Source organism: Micropterus dolomieu, linkage group LG02, assembly GCF_021292245.1.
Source record: "Micropterus dolomieu isolate WLL.071019.BEF.003 ecotype Adirondacks linkage group LG02, ASM2129224v1, whole genome shotgun sequence".
NCBI lineage: Eukaryota > Metazoa > Chordata > Actinopteri > Centrarchiformes > Centrarchidae > Micropterus > Micropterus dolomieu.
Genome location: NC_060151.1, coordinates 6,101,305 through 6,115,578, shown reverse-complemented (window position 1 = coordinate 6,115,578; position 14,274 = coordinate 6,101,305). Strand labels below are relative to the sequence as shown.

General features: G+C 41.8%; 1 protein-coding gene across 1 annotated transcript; it reads left to right on the top strand.

The window, feature by feature from the left end:
- Nucleotides 1–134: 134 nt before the first annotated feature.
- aldh16a1 (aldehyde dehydrogenase 16 family, member A1) lies at nt 135–11,934 on the top strand. The gene is made up of 17 exons (XM_046071278.1): nt 135–459; nt 2,328–2,427; nt 2,546–2,672; nt 2,774–2,931; nt 3,042–3,119; nt 3,310–3,497; nt 3,636–3,794; nt 3,903–4,061; nt 5,035–5,191; nt 5,265–5,340; nt 5,803–5,908; nt 7,094–7,230; nt 7,338–7,508; nt 9,124–9,328; nt 9,461–9,646; nt 10,198–10,323; nt 10,495–11,934. The coding sequence occupies exons 1-17, from the start codon at nt 370–372 to the stop codon at nt 10,654–10,656; spliced, it is 2,385 nt and encodes a 794-aa protein (XP_045927234.1). The 5' UTR covers nt 135–369; the 3' UTR covers nt 10,657–11,934.
- The last annotated feature ends 2,340 nt before the right edge of the window (nt 11,935–14,274 follow it).

Below are 14,274 nucleotides of genomic sequence, written 5' to 3'. Positions count from 1 at the left end.
TCTTAAATTGCTTAGGGAAGCTTACAAAACCCGTAAACATTACGTTGTTTTTGCTTAAATCCTGTCTAATAAATGAACCGTTAGAAACCGCATACAACACCGGAAGTGAGCAGGAGTGAAGCCTCTCCAAGCACATCCAGGTCCACAGTCTCAAAAGGCTTTTAGTGGGAGGGCTGCTAGCACGTTACTTTTGACGTGAGTGTGGGAGCTCAGTCCCCTTCCTGATAGTCTTTTCTGTGTAAAGTTAGTTTGTTGCAGGAACCGTCTTACAAGCTTGAAAGTGCAGAATTTCACCCTGAACACCGCACAGAAACGAACACACAGCGCTAGGGAGACTTGCTTCCTCTCTGACTTGTAACTAACATTATTATGGCTGGTAGCACCATCAAGACAGTGTACGATATTTTTCAAAGCATGGAGTACGGACCAGCAGCAACTTCCAGCACCACCACTGCACAGGTAAAGTTGTCTTCCTGGCTAATTCTCAACAGAGAAGAGATTCAAGGGATTTGGTCAGCAAAAAATGCCCCGTACTGGCAAATATTAGGTGTTTTATCCATGTGAATTACTCACTTGTGCTAATGTTAGCGTATTCCTGTTAGGCTGTTTGACCCATGTGAAGTTCATTTAACTTACTGTTAGCTGACTGTTAAACTCACAAGGCAAACATGTGACTTAGACTGTGATGCAGTTAGTTATGAAATGGCAAGGGTGAGGCCAGATGTTTGGACACATGTTTCTGCTTCAGGGAAGTCTTCTCCACTGATTTTTGATAATTGAGTCAGACCCAGAGTCAAATCAGAGCACTAAGGCTTGAATTCCTGATGTAGTTGGTCAGCTAAGTTAATGTGTTGGTGATACAGATACAGTTTGGTGATCCACGTTGTTTAAGGATCAGGAAAATGTGCCCATACAGTAACTTACAGTCGATGTGTTTTCACAGTGTCCTGAACTGAATATCTCAGTGTAATTAAAAAGCTCCAAGGTGGTTCTACTGTTGACCTCATCTCTGCAGTCTGTCTTTCTGCTGTAACGAGACTAGATTAAGGTAATCAAATGAGAATGTAGGCATGATTTCAATATGATATCAGAGCAGCTTTAGTTCGGTCTGGGTTGCTAACTGAAGATGAGCTTGGTGGGTCAGAGAGAAGTTCTGTACTTTGCTCTTGTGTCTGTAAATAGTTGACACACTCGGAGCAGAGGAGAGCAGAGGTGGCGTCTTCCTGACCAATAAAATGTGAGCATGGGTTTGGGTATCTCTACAGTGTCAGATTGGCCTCATTTGGAGCCAAAATGGGAAGAAGTTTTCATAGTTGTTGGTGGTGGTAACAAGCTTATAATAAAGTACAGTTATATGAACCCTTATCTCTTGCTCTCTTATCCAACTTAAGACTAGAGTTCAGCTGAGAGACCCTGCAGCACAGACATCAGAGTGCATTTCAAATACACTTTGCCAAATGTGTTTTCCTGCACATCCACCTTGATTTTTTTTTTTCTTTGTCCGAGCTATTTGGCTCCCACAGATCATCAGTCTTTGTTGTTCTGGTAATCACTTGTGGATCCCAAACTTGTCTTTTTTTAAACCAAGTCACCTCTTCATAGTAATGTTTTATTTTATTTATTCCCCCCCTCCGTATTTCAACAACCTAGCAAGACGAGTAAGGATGATGTGAAATATGTGACATATATGATCTTAACAACAATATTAAGTGAAATAATACAAGTCTCAGAAAGATGAAAACAGCAGTTCACCTTTGTGTGTATTTGCAGATGATTATTAAACAATCAATAAAAAACAGGTATGCTAAATAGTTAAATATAGTTTTTTGGGGGTTTTTTTGATCAAAAGCTCATCTTGGTCATTTCAAACTTTGTTTAGATGAACTGACATTTCTTTGAGCTCTATTTACCATCTCTGACAGTCCATATTTCCAATCTCTGTGTACCTGGAAAACTCCAGTGTGAGCTGTGAGCTGTGATGTTGCTGATCTTTGTTGTGGTGTTATTGCATATTTAATAGGGTTTGTAATGTGATCAATTTTTTTTCTTATTGCTTTAGTTTTGAAGGTTTGGAAAAGTAACAAATCAAATGTAGTTAATGTAAAAGTCGCCTCAGTCTTTTTTTTATTTTTTTTATGTGGTGAAAAAATGGAAATCACATCTTGTGTGACCCTTGGCTTGTCTTAAGGCCCTCCACTAGTCTATGCTGTACACACTACTCACATCTTTCCTGAACACGTCTCAATGTGATTTGTGTGAGTTCTCATGTCCTTGCTAATTTTGGGGTTACTTGGAGCCTGAATGTTGACTGTTGTCTTCTCCATCAGGCCTGGCTGGATCACCACTCCCGTTCTCTGGGTCTGTTCATCGATGGCAAGTTTGTCCGTCCAGCAGACAGACGGAGCTGCTCCCTGACTGACTCTAAAGGTAAGAGCACCCTGAATTTACAGTGCATGGAAAACCTACACATTTTTATCTTTCACTTGGACAAAAGAAGATGATGAAACTGACCACATGCATGCGTTTTCACTCCTCTGGGCTTCAGGTGGTAATGTGTGCAACACAGTGTGCGCCGTGGAGGATGACGTTTCCCAGTGCGCCTCCTCTGCTGTTAACGGCTACAAGGCCTGGAGCGGCCTGACGTGCTACCAGAGGGCCAAAGTGCTGCTCAGGTACGTCAAACTCACCTTTACACATTTCAGGAACCTCAGCATTGACTGTTTGAACCACCGCGTGGAGATTAATGTCCGCGTCGCTTGTCCACCACCAACAGGTTGGTGAGCGTTCTCGGCCAGCACAGTCAGTGTGTGTCGGAGCTGTGTGAGCTGTGTGGGGCCTCCTGCTCGCCCTCCGCCCTCGTCAGACTGCTGCAATACTACAGCAGCTGGGCTCAGCTCAGAGACACTCTCATCACCAACTGGACACCACTAGGTGAGGTCAACTGGGGTGTTTACAAAGTAGCATTTGGTTTTAAAGTTCCTGTTTAAGGAGAGTTTTTGGGCTAAGAGTTGTTGTTTAATTTAGTTTTTCCTGTTTCCCAGGTGTGGTGGCAGTAGTTGGCTCTGATGACTGCTCTCTCTATTCCCTTTTGCTCAAAGTCCTACCTGCACTGGCCATGGGTAATACCCCCCCACACACACACACTCACTGTATTAATTAGATACACATTGAAAAGGTTCCTTTGTGTGTGTATGTATATATATATATATATATATATATATATAAGCTTAATTTCTTTCCTGATTTGTAATTTCTATTCAAACCTGTAATATGTTTTGTGAGTTGTAATTGAATCCTGCCTTCTTCTAGGCAACTCTGTCATCATTGTCCCTGGTCACAGCAATGGCCCTCCAGCGCTCCTTTTGGCACAGCTTTTTGTGGGAGCAGGACTTCCTGCCGGGGCTCTTAATGTGGTAACAGGAAGCGACGTTTCGCTGGGGGCCAAAGTGGCCCAGAGTCCCAGCATCAGCTACGTCACCTACAGCGGCAACAAGCAGGTGTGTGAGAAAATAGATGTTATATTCCTAACCAGAAAGTTGACAGCCTCCCTATACATTTGTTCTAAAGCTTCCAGGTGTTTTTATTGTTACCAACATTTCCTAAATCACTACAACAATGTTTCTCTTCTCTTTCAGGATGGGGTGATGCTCTGTAAGGCCACAGCAGGGATGGGCGTTCCCGTTTCTGTCTCTCCCATCATCGGCGCTACGTGTCCCTTCATCATCTTTGAGTCAGCCGACATCGACAGCGCAGTGGATGAAGTGATAGAGACGGCCTTCAAGAAGAAAAGAGAGGTCATTTATGTGGAAAAGTGTCCCCTATAGGAGGATGGAGCGTGTCCCATGCCATCCCATCATCCCACCATGTCTCTTTAACAGTCCTGTCTTCGTCCCTCCCCTCAGGTCTACTGGGTGTTGTGCGTGCAGGAGAGTGTGCTGGACCATGTCGTGGCCCGTCTCAGGCTGCGCATGGCAGGGATGAAGTGTGTGCTCCTGCACAGTGATGGAGACAGGCTCCTGGTGGACGCTGCAGTACAGGAAGCTCAGCAGCAAGGGGCCACGGTTAGTCAGGAACACAAAGAAAAGAGGTGCTTCGGTGCAGTGATGTTCAAAAAGAGTGGAAGAGAGTAGAGCAAGTTCAGGCTGGTTGATGGTAACTAACTGACAGACTGGAATTACATTTTTAATTTAATAATTAACATATTTTGCCTAAAATTTGCTGCTCTACCGAGTTCTGAGCAAATCCTGGGTACCTGACAGAGCAGCCATCTGGAGCCAAAATCAATTAAAACATAGCTGGTGGTGAGTGAGATCTCACAGATATGAAGGGAATTTACCCAGTATGGCTTTGTAAATAAAAATATACAAATGCTGCTCTCTCCTAAGGCTTAATGAAGCCCAGGAGACAAGATTGTGAAGTACACTGTGATGTGTACAGGAGAGTGAGTTGGATATAAAATTCAGAGAACTGTGATACACAGAGTCTAGTCAGTGAAGTGTAGGGAAGGCAGAATGCATGTTAATGATGTCCCCATAGTCTAGAATACTTAAGAACGTAGCCTTTACAAGAGTTTACTGAACTGTTCAATTAAGACTGGTCCTATTTTTGACATTACAAATCCAGCCTAATTTTCAGTTTCTTCAGTAGGTTCTCAGTGTGCACTCTAAAAAAAGGCAGCCACAGCCACGCAAATATCCCTGTACTTAAATACCAACATTCTCTGAGATCTGGGAGTGAGCTCTGGAAAAGATCATGAATTTGGTTTCCTCAGCATTAAGCTTTAGACCATGCCATGATGCCTGCATCTATTGAAAAGCAATCTGCAGCCCACCAACAGCCTGACTTAGACTGTTGTATCATTTGTAAAAAGATGCACTTTGGCTGTAAATAGAAAATATGTAAATGACTAAAAACATTTCCAAGGTCCAAAAGTAGGAACATTAAGTATTTGAAAAAGAATAATGAGCTGTAACTTACCGTGTTTTGTTTTCTTTCTGGATGAAAAACAGTTATTTTTCTCTCTCTGCTCCCCAGTTGGTTCAGTCCTGCTCTGCCCCCCCTTCAGGTGCTCAGTACCCTCCCACGGTGCTCTGCGGGGCGGCCCCCTCCTCTCCGTTTGTGGTCAACCCCTCTCCTGGACCACTGCTGCCTCTCATGACCTTCAGAAGCAACACAGAAGCAGTGACCCTGGGTAAGGAATAGGAACTGGAAGTTTAATATTGAATTCCTACTTGAACCACAGTAACAGCCTCTGTTCTACACAGGAAACCACAGTCCTCATGGCCAGGCAGCCTCTATCTGGACTGAAGACCTCACCCTGGCTCTGGAGACAGCTAAGAGGTGCACACATTCACACACCTTCTTCTTTTCGTCATCATCTCACTTTTCTTGTATGTTTCTTTGCCTTTTCATTTTTTTCCTGTCTTCTTCCAAAAAAACGTTTCTTTTTTTACTGGCAAACGTTAATCTTAGTAAATGTTTCCTATCTCTTCTTTTTGGCTTCTCTCGCCCATATCCTTCCATCCCTTTTCGCTCATGTTGTATTTATAAACAACTGGTAGGAAAAGCACGGGTGGAATTAATAACATTAATAATGGCTGCATTCCATTTCGTTGAGCCAGTTGCAGGGCTCTGATGTTTTGCATGGTCACTCACTGACATGGCTTACTGGGACGCTTACTGGCATGGGGCCATTGTTAATGTTAAACACCTGTGCTTTTCCTGCTTTAGAAGTCAAAATATCTCAAGTGAAAGGGGTCAACTACTCCCTACTGATGTTTCTTCTTCTTCCTCTCTACTCAGTCTGTCAGTTGGCTCAGTGTGGGTGAATTCCAGCTCTGTGTCTGACCCCTGTCTGCCTGTCTCCGGTCACAAAGACAGCGGCACCTGCACTGACGGAGGACAGGAGGTGGGTTTCAGTGGTTTACACAGGTAACACTTTGAAAAGAGACACTTACAGAGCCCCAAAACTGACTGAAATGTATTTGTGGTCCTGGATAAAGAGAGGAGATATGCACTTAAAGATGAAGATAATGCTGTGAAGATAGAAGCATGGTGTCTGTAAACTTCTAAGTAGTGTTAGTTAGTTAGCTAATTTTGTAAGTGTTAGCTTGTTGGCTAAAATGCTTTAGCCACTGTTACAAGACTTCATATAGTGGTTACAGCAGTATGCAGTACAGTATATAAATTATACTGGCTGGTGTAGTTTAATGCAAAAAGTTATCTTTAGCTAGTTACAAAAGCTGACTGTCAGTTTAGCTGCATTATCTTCAGTTAAGCTAGCTAGCCACACAGTCCTCTCGATGTCGCTAGCCTTGTAGTCACATCATTTAAACAGCCTAAATGAGTTACATATGTAGGGCAGTTTGTTAACCAGAAACAAACAAACTATGTATAACTCCTGTTATAGTTCATTCATTGATTGTACTAATATTAATAGTGTTAATATTGGATTTTATTGCAGCTGCTAGCTATGATACATTCTGTCCCCATTTTGACAACAAAGTAGTACTTTCCCCGAAATGGGAAATATTGTCGTCAGAAATTCTTGATATCTCCAACTCAGAATTACACCTGGAAGGCTGACATTTTCTCTTAGTCAGTAATTACAGTCTAAACAACTTGACAGGAATGCAGCATTACACACACACACACACACCCCTGGACCAATCATTGCTCTGGACATGCCCATCCAATTATCAAGTAAGCATTAGGAAAATTGGAAATATGATGAGGAGAATGGCCTTATTGTGTGGCAAAAATGGGGCATAGATAAATAATAAATTTTACTCTTCTACTTATCTATTTATCACACATTTACACATAGTTTTAATTGATTTTATCTAGTTAAAACAGGGTTGGCCGCATCTCCCAAGCATTTTGCAAATTCATGGGGTGTGGCATTTGGACAGTAATTATAGCAACTGTAAAAGTATTTTCTTTATTAATTGGAGTAAAGACAAGTATAAAGCTTCTTTGACTTGTTTAATAACCCTTTAATACATTATGTTGGTTACATACTAGAACAATCTTACCACCACTTACGCAGATGAGTTTTGTACTGTATTTTGACCACCTCTCTGCTTTCTGCCAGGGTCTGTACCAGTTTCTACGCCCATCCTCTTCCTCCTCTCCTCCTCTACCTCGCTCTTCCCCTGTCTCTGTGGACTACTCGAAGTTTGGAACAGCAACCTCCCCGGCTATCATTCCTGATGAGTCCGACCCCGCCAGGTGGGTGTGTAATGCTCTGTTTACTTTACGTCATGTTTATAAGGTATCACAAGGCATCACAGCTGCGTAATAAGCACATATATTAATATCTTTAAATCTTCCTTCAGTGCTCCTAAGTCCTACCAGCAGTTTGTCAGCGGTAAGGCTTGTAAATCAGTGTCTGGCTGCAGCGTGGCTGTGCAGTCACCAGGGGGCGGCGGCGTGTTAGCCTATTGTCCAGATGGAGGCCGGAAAGATGTCCGTAACGCTGTGGAGGCTGCTGTCAAAGTCCAACCTGGGTGAGAGCTTTGCCACACAAACATACACAAGTTACACACCAGCTGATGCATGTTGGGCTTTCAAAGTCACAAACCCAAGGCCACAGTGGAAACATTTACATTTCCAATGTGAAAAAGAGCCGATATACCTGCAGTAGACACACACATTTATTTGTTCTTGTTGAAATTCTTTTTTTATTTGGCTATACCAAGGTAGTGTAGTCAGATCAGACTTAGTAGTCAGTGCCCATTTTTAATAATAAAATATTTTTTAAATAAATAATGAAAATATAGAGTCCAAAGCAAATGAGTACAAATAAATTAATCAGATAAATGATACATTTAAAGTGCATAATAACAAAGACAATAACCAGAACCTTGGGATGTACCATGATGATACTCAATTCACTTCAAACAAAACAAAATAATCTTAAACAAATGATGATAAATGTACAGATTTGTTAGAGATCCAACTTTATTAAATTATAAAGTTATATGATGTGGCATTGTTATTATTTGTTAATTTTCCTTAAATTCTTATCTGAAAACATGACCTACACTCTGTGTAAACTTACATGTAGTCATTTGGCATGTGATCTTGTCCAAAGCGACAACTGAGGTACAATCCAGGCTGCAGTAGATCAAGGTGAAGCCTCAGCACTCAGTTCCAGGTTCCACCAGACACAAGCGCTACAAGGCTGCAGATGCATGAAGTTACACATTCTTCTAGTTTCACAGTAAAGATGTTAAAATATCAGCAGTAGCTTAATGCACAATAAGTTGACCACACAAACTAACAAAACAGAAACTTGTGTATAATGTGGATAGCTCACGTCTGGCCAACAGCAAGTTCACTTAATTAGGCCAGTTATACGTGCCTCTACTGATCCAAACGGATTTATATTTCCCTAATCATAATCACTCATTTTGACCAGTTTATTGTTAGCTGCTTAATGTTAGAGCAAATTAGATGTGCAGTTCTCTCAGAACAATCCTATCATGCCAATGGGCTCACTAAAACAACCCAAACAGAATCTTTTTCCCAACTCATGGATTGTGCAAAATGAGCAGCATCAAAAACATATGAATTAGAATCTAAAATCCTACCTTTGTTCCATAGTTTTGTTAAATTCTGTCAAAGACTATGCAATTATTGAATTTGGCCTAGGAGTTCAAATGCAATATATCCCAAGTTAAACCTATCATTATTTGCCAAAGTTAACTCCTGATATCGTGAATTTGAGCTTTTTAATAAAAGGCATTTATTCAGGTTTTCAGACTCACATAAGGACACACATGTAAACAATCCAGAAAGGCAGCAAGGTATTTCATAACCCAGTTGGCTGTGTGTATGTTTATCACCAGTCAAAGTCCAACTTAATGTTGGGCATTGATAAAAAGGTGAAACACAGTATCAACAAAGTACAAGTGTATCAACAGAGTTTTGTCACACTGAAATCCAATAAACAAACCAGCTCAGTGTGGTTTCCCTGCAGGACATTCATACTCTTTGTTTTTAACCATTATTCCCACTTTAAAATACTGAAATGTAACCTGACAAAGAATGAGACATGTTGGCGTCGGCGTAAATGCTTCTTTATAATCATTTAATTTCTTGTAACATCCCCTCCTCTAGCTGGATGAAAAAGACTCCGTCTGCACGCGCCCAGTCGCTCTACTCTCTGGCCAAGGGCCTGGAAGCAAAGAAGCGCGACCTAGCTGCTTCAATCAAAGTTCAGACCAGCCTCTCCATGGAAGATGCTGACAAGCAGGTAGAGCTCAGCATCGCCAGGCTCAGTGATTGGGCGGCGTACTGTGACAAAGTCCGAGGAGGAGCTCCGGTGAGGCTTTTTCTCTATTATGCACAGTTTGTAAAAAACTTAATTCCAGTAATGAAAACATGAGATGGTTGTCAGGGAGATTGGTAGCATTTGCTGATCTCCAAAACTGCATTTGCTGCCCCTCTCCTTCAGCCTGTGCCACAGTCTGGCTCTGCTCTCTCCCTCCCTGAAGCCCTGGGAGTCGTGGGGGTCATCCTCCCTGACAAGGATCCCCTCCTCTCTATGGTAACACTTCTTGGGGCAGCCATCGCCACTGGTAACGCCATCATCATGGTCCCCAGTCAGAAGTACCCACTACCAACCTTGGCATTCATTCAGGTAAGTGTAAAGATGTTAAATGTTCAGCAAGTTGGTCAAAGGAGGGAGAAAAGCTGCTGCACTTCTCAGTACAAAAGTTAGAAAAGACTTCAAAATAAAAGCATTTCTCAGAAAATATCAACAGTTAGGAGCCAAACACAACAGCAACAAATAGAATGATTACAAAGTGCTTCACAGAGAAAAAGAAAACAGCAGTTAAAGAATAGACATGCCGTTGTGCCGTCGTTTTCAGTAATGCAACGGTTTATCTTGATATATTCAACTCCTAACATTCTAATAAGAGTAATGGACCTGCATAAATTTAGATGTCCTTTTTCTGATAATTCGGTTAAATTTGGACAGACTGTAGAGTCTGAGCTATCCATTAGTTTCAGTAGTTTGCTGAACTCATTAGGTTTAATGGACAAGTACAGCTCTGCGTCGTCCACGTAAATAAATAATTCAAATAGGGCCAACAACAGACATGTCACTATCTGCCACTGAGAACACCTGTGCACATCTGTCACACTGATTTTATCTTTATAGCCTCGTTTCCTCCTTCTCCTCCTCAGGTGCTCCAGTCTTCAGACCTGCCAGCAGGTTTGGTAAATGTCGTTACAGGAAGTAGAGACCAGCTGACCGTGGCTCTGGCTAATCACAGTGTCATAAAGGCCATCTGGTACTGGGGCAGTGCTGAGGTGAGGACAAAACACTTACACCAGTGTTCACATTTTGTCAAGAAGCTCCCTCAATAGATGTAAGCAGGGTTCAATTAAGTCCTCACTCTGAAATTAACAATACCCAGGACACCAGACAGAACTGTTATCACCCAGCCCTGACACATATTAACATCTTGACTCCTGCTGCAGGGCTGTCAGTACCTCCAGTACACCTGCACCAGCCCTTTGAAAGTCCTGCGCCTGTTCTGCCAAAAGGACGGGGAGGGGAAAGACTGGGCTCACCCCTCACTCCTGGAAGAGATGTGGAGAAATGCCGTCCAGTGGAAGAGTGTCTGGATTCCTACGGCATAAGAAGACAGGAGGAGGGAAATGAAAGATGGAGATGACTAACAAGATAGAGGGGGAAGAGCTGCAGATACCTACTGTTTTAACATCAGCCTGTAGAGTTAATCTCTGATCTGTAGGTTATGGATTTATACGGAAGGACAAAAAATGAACTGTGACCATGAAAATCACAAGATGTCAGTGAAATGAACTGTGAACAGACAACAAACAAACAAAGGTGCATTCATGGACGACAGGTCAGACAACAGGGATTTATTTACCAGGTTATGAGTGAGTGAGCGGAATGAGAAATCGAGGGGTGAAATATATAAACGGATTTAATTTTGAGGTTTTGGCAGTGGAAGCCACAGGCATTCAGTCTGGGATGGATTTTCGTAAAAAAAAAATTTTTTTTTATTAAATACTAATGAAAACTGATAATGAAGGGCTCATGTTAGCTGCATTGCTGATGTATTAACTCTCACCTCGTCAAACTAACAAGGGAGTATAAACACAGAGCCAAGTCGACCTGATGTTTGCTATTGCTATGCTATTTCTGCCATCATAAACACAAGTCCTGGTGACTTTCTACCTTTATCTTCTGCTATTTGTTTTCCAATAGTCATCACAGCTCTGCTTGGTTTATTAGAAGTATCTTGAATCTTGAATGAGTCAGCATATGTCTTTTCAGACAGACCTGCAGGTAGCAGAGCCCTGGATCAAAAAGTAGTTGGAAGACTGTAGATTATTGGAAGTATCAGAGAGACATAGTAGAATCTATCATTGTTTCAGTCAAATATCTGTGGGGTTTTTTTGTATTTGTTTTTTACAACAAATCTTTTTTTCAGTCTACAACTTAAACTCATCTGCCTCAGAGTTTTGTCTATGACTGAGAAAATATTGATCAATCGTGTGTCAACTCAATCTGAATACGCTACTGTATACTTAATTACTGTACAATAATACTGTTGCTTTTAGTCATGGAAGTACACTCTGCGCAAACATTCTCAGAGAAATCTAGTTGATTTCCATGTCCAAGTTCACACTGGTAAAAAAAAAAAAAAACATCTGTATGAGTATTTCCAGAGAATGACACTGTGGGTCTCACTGTCTAAACATAACTAAAAGAAGATTTAATGAATGTGCACACTCTTGTTTTTTTTTTTAGCATGGCTTCATGGATGGCAATGCCGGTCTGCTGGTGTTGCCATCCATACCTCAACAGCTGTTTGACAGATTGCCATGACATTGTGTACAGACATTTATGCCCCCTTGAGGATGAATTGTAATAAATTTTGTAATCCATTAATGTTTCATGTACTGTGATTTAAGACCTTATACCTGCAAAACTTAATTACAATTCCATCAGCCTATTGTGTACTTTGCATTTAGTGCTAATTAGCAAATGTTAGCATATCTTGGTGCAGCCAGTAACTAGTTGACCTGAAATTGTTGAGTAGTTGGCCTCTAGACCTTCACAGCAGTAACTAATGAGAAATGTTTGAAAAGAAACATGCAGTTCATTAACAAAAATAGACTTTCCTCTTTTAGTAACTATTACTAGATATTGATAGAAATTGAAATTTGCAAACATGTACACAGTTATGGGAGCTGACACAATATAGTTATCATACAGTTTTTAGTAAATCTTGTCCTGTTCTTGTTCCTTTGTTATTTTTTACTAACATGAACAATTTTCCATGCAGGTTGAAAGCTTAAGAGTGATTGATTACCAGGAAAGAGCATGAGTTATGTTTCACAAGCCAACCACATGTGGGTCTTAGAACAAATGGAAAGATACAATGTAAACAATGTGAGTAAGACGAGATAGGGTGACAGCAAAGTGTCATGCGTGGCTCCAAGGGCCATGGCAAACAAAGGGGGGGGGGGACACCAAAAATTGTCCCAATTTATTTACAAAAACAGATTAAATTACAAATCAAGATGACTAGGAGCACTGGGACCAGGTGTTGGTATGGCTGCAGACCAGCCATACAACATGTTCATTAAGAATGACGCCCATCTTGATGATTCCTGTGTAACACTGCCACTTCCTCATCAACTTCATGCCTGCCCGCATGGCGCCCATACTTACTGTGTGCAAAATAAGCGCTTAAGCCCAAGGCTATAAAGGAAGCAACTACTTGGAGATGTAAGATGAACCTCAGCTCAATATCCAGCTCTCTTTGGCCAACAGTCTATAGTCTTAAGCAGATACATTACAGTTTTTCCTCAAATGCTAAAACACATTTCGTCCATGTTCTCCAATGTCTAAACACAACACCCTTTTCTAAAGCTACATAAACACAACCACACCTTCTCCCTTCAAAACTCAAACTTTCACACCAAAAGAGCAGCTCGAAGCTTCCAAAAATGTAAACACTATACACATCATTACACACTACAGCAAAACAATTGAAAATGCTCAATTTGTGAGGAGGTTCTTTGTTTCATAACTGCCAATGCATATTTTTAGAAACTTTACAATAATGGATCTTCTTAGATCTCTGCAGAGGATTGGGCATTTAGATTTGTGAGTTTCATATGAAGAGTATAAATCTATAGTAAATTCTGTACACTACTGTAACACAACTCAATGCAAAAACAGAATCTATTGCACACAACAGTACTCTTGAAAACATGATCAGGGTGTGAAGTTTGTTATTTATTTACACCACAATCACTGTGCGGCATCACCTCATCCACATCGCAGGCTATATTGTCTCTTGCCAGGCACCGCGGGAAAAACGCCCTGGAATGGCGGATCCATCCTTGGAAGTTCTCCACTGGGATGTCAACACACGCCAGCTCCATTTCCCTTAGGAGGTTCTCTCTAGTGTATGGTTGTCTGTCATAAACCTTCCATCTCCACGATGAGAAGAACTCCTCTATAGGGTTCAGGAAAGGGGAGTAGGGTGGCAGACAGACGTTTAAAAAGTGGTTACTGTTGGTGGTGAACCACTCTGATTTGGTTTGTTCTGTGGAAGCGTACATTGTCCCAAATGATCACAAATCGGATGTTCGGGCCCAGGATGGTGTTATTGGCGGTCCACGAGGATATCATTTAGCTCCTCTAGGAAGGTTAGGAGACGTTGGGTGTTGTAAGACCAAGGACAGCCTGCCGGTGGACAAGCCCCTCCAAACCCATGGCCGCACAAAGAGTAATATTACCCCCCCGTTGGCCAGGAACCTCAGTGATGGCTCTTTGGCCAATGATGTTACGGCCTCTTTGCCTTCGTTTCTGCAGGTTGAAGCCAGCCTCATCCAGGAAGAGGTACTCATGAGGTCTGGCCATCGCGTCCAACTGTAATATCCTGTGAAAATGCACAGGCGTTCAGAACAACAGTCAATCAGGTAGCATAGTATTGTCCAGAAGTAATGTAGGCCACTGAGCAACACAGTATGTTCACTAACTGTACTGTGAACATGGATGTATACTTACTTGCACATACTCGTAACGTAGGTCTTTGTGTCGTGCAGAGTTTCGCTCAAAGGGAACCCTATAGACTTGTTTCATCCGCATCTTTTGGCGCCGGAGAACTCGGTCTATTGTGGCCAAGCTGACATCATCAATGCCCTCAAAGTTCACATTATCGGCAATGACTTTGTCTCTGATCTCCCGGAGTCTGATGAGGTTGTTCTCAC

Bases quoted from the DNA above. Each gene is read 5' to 3' on its own strand.
- aldh16a1 (XM_046071278.1), top strand. From the start codon at position 370: ATGGCTGGTAGCACCATCAAGACAGTGTACGATATTTTTCAAAGCATG. The intron at 2,428-2,545 runs GTAAGAGCACCC...TCTGGGCTTCAG, and splicing joins CTCCCTGACTGACTCTAAAG to GTGGTAATGTGTGCAACACA. The intron at 7,231-7,337 runs GTGGGTGTGTAA...ATCTTCCTTCAG, and splicing joins GATGAGTCCGACCCCGCCAG to TGCTCCTAAGTCCTACCAGC.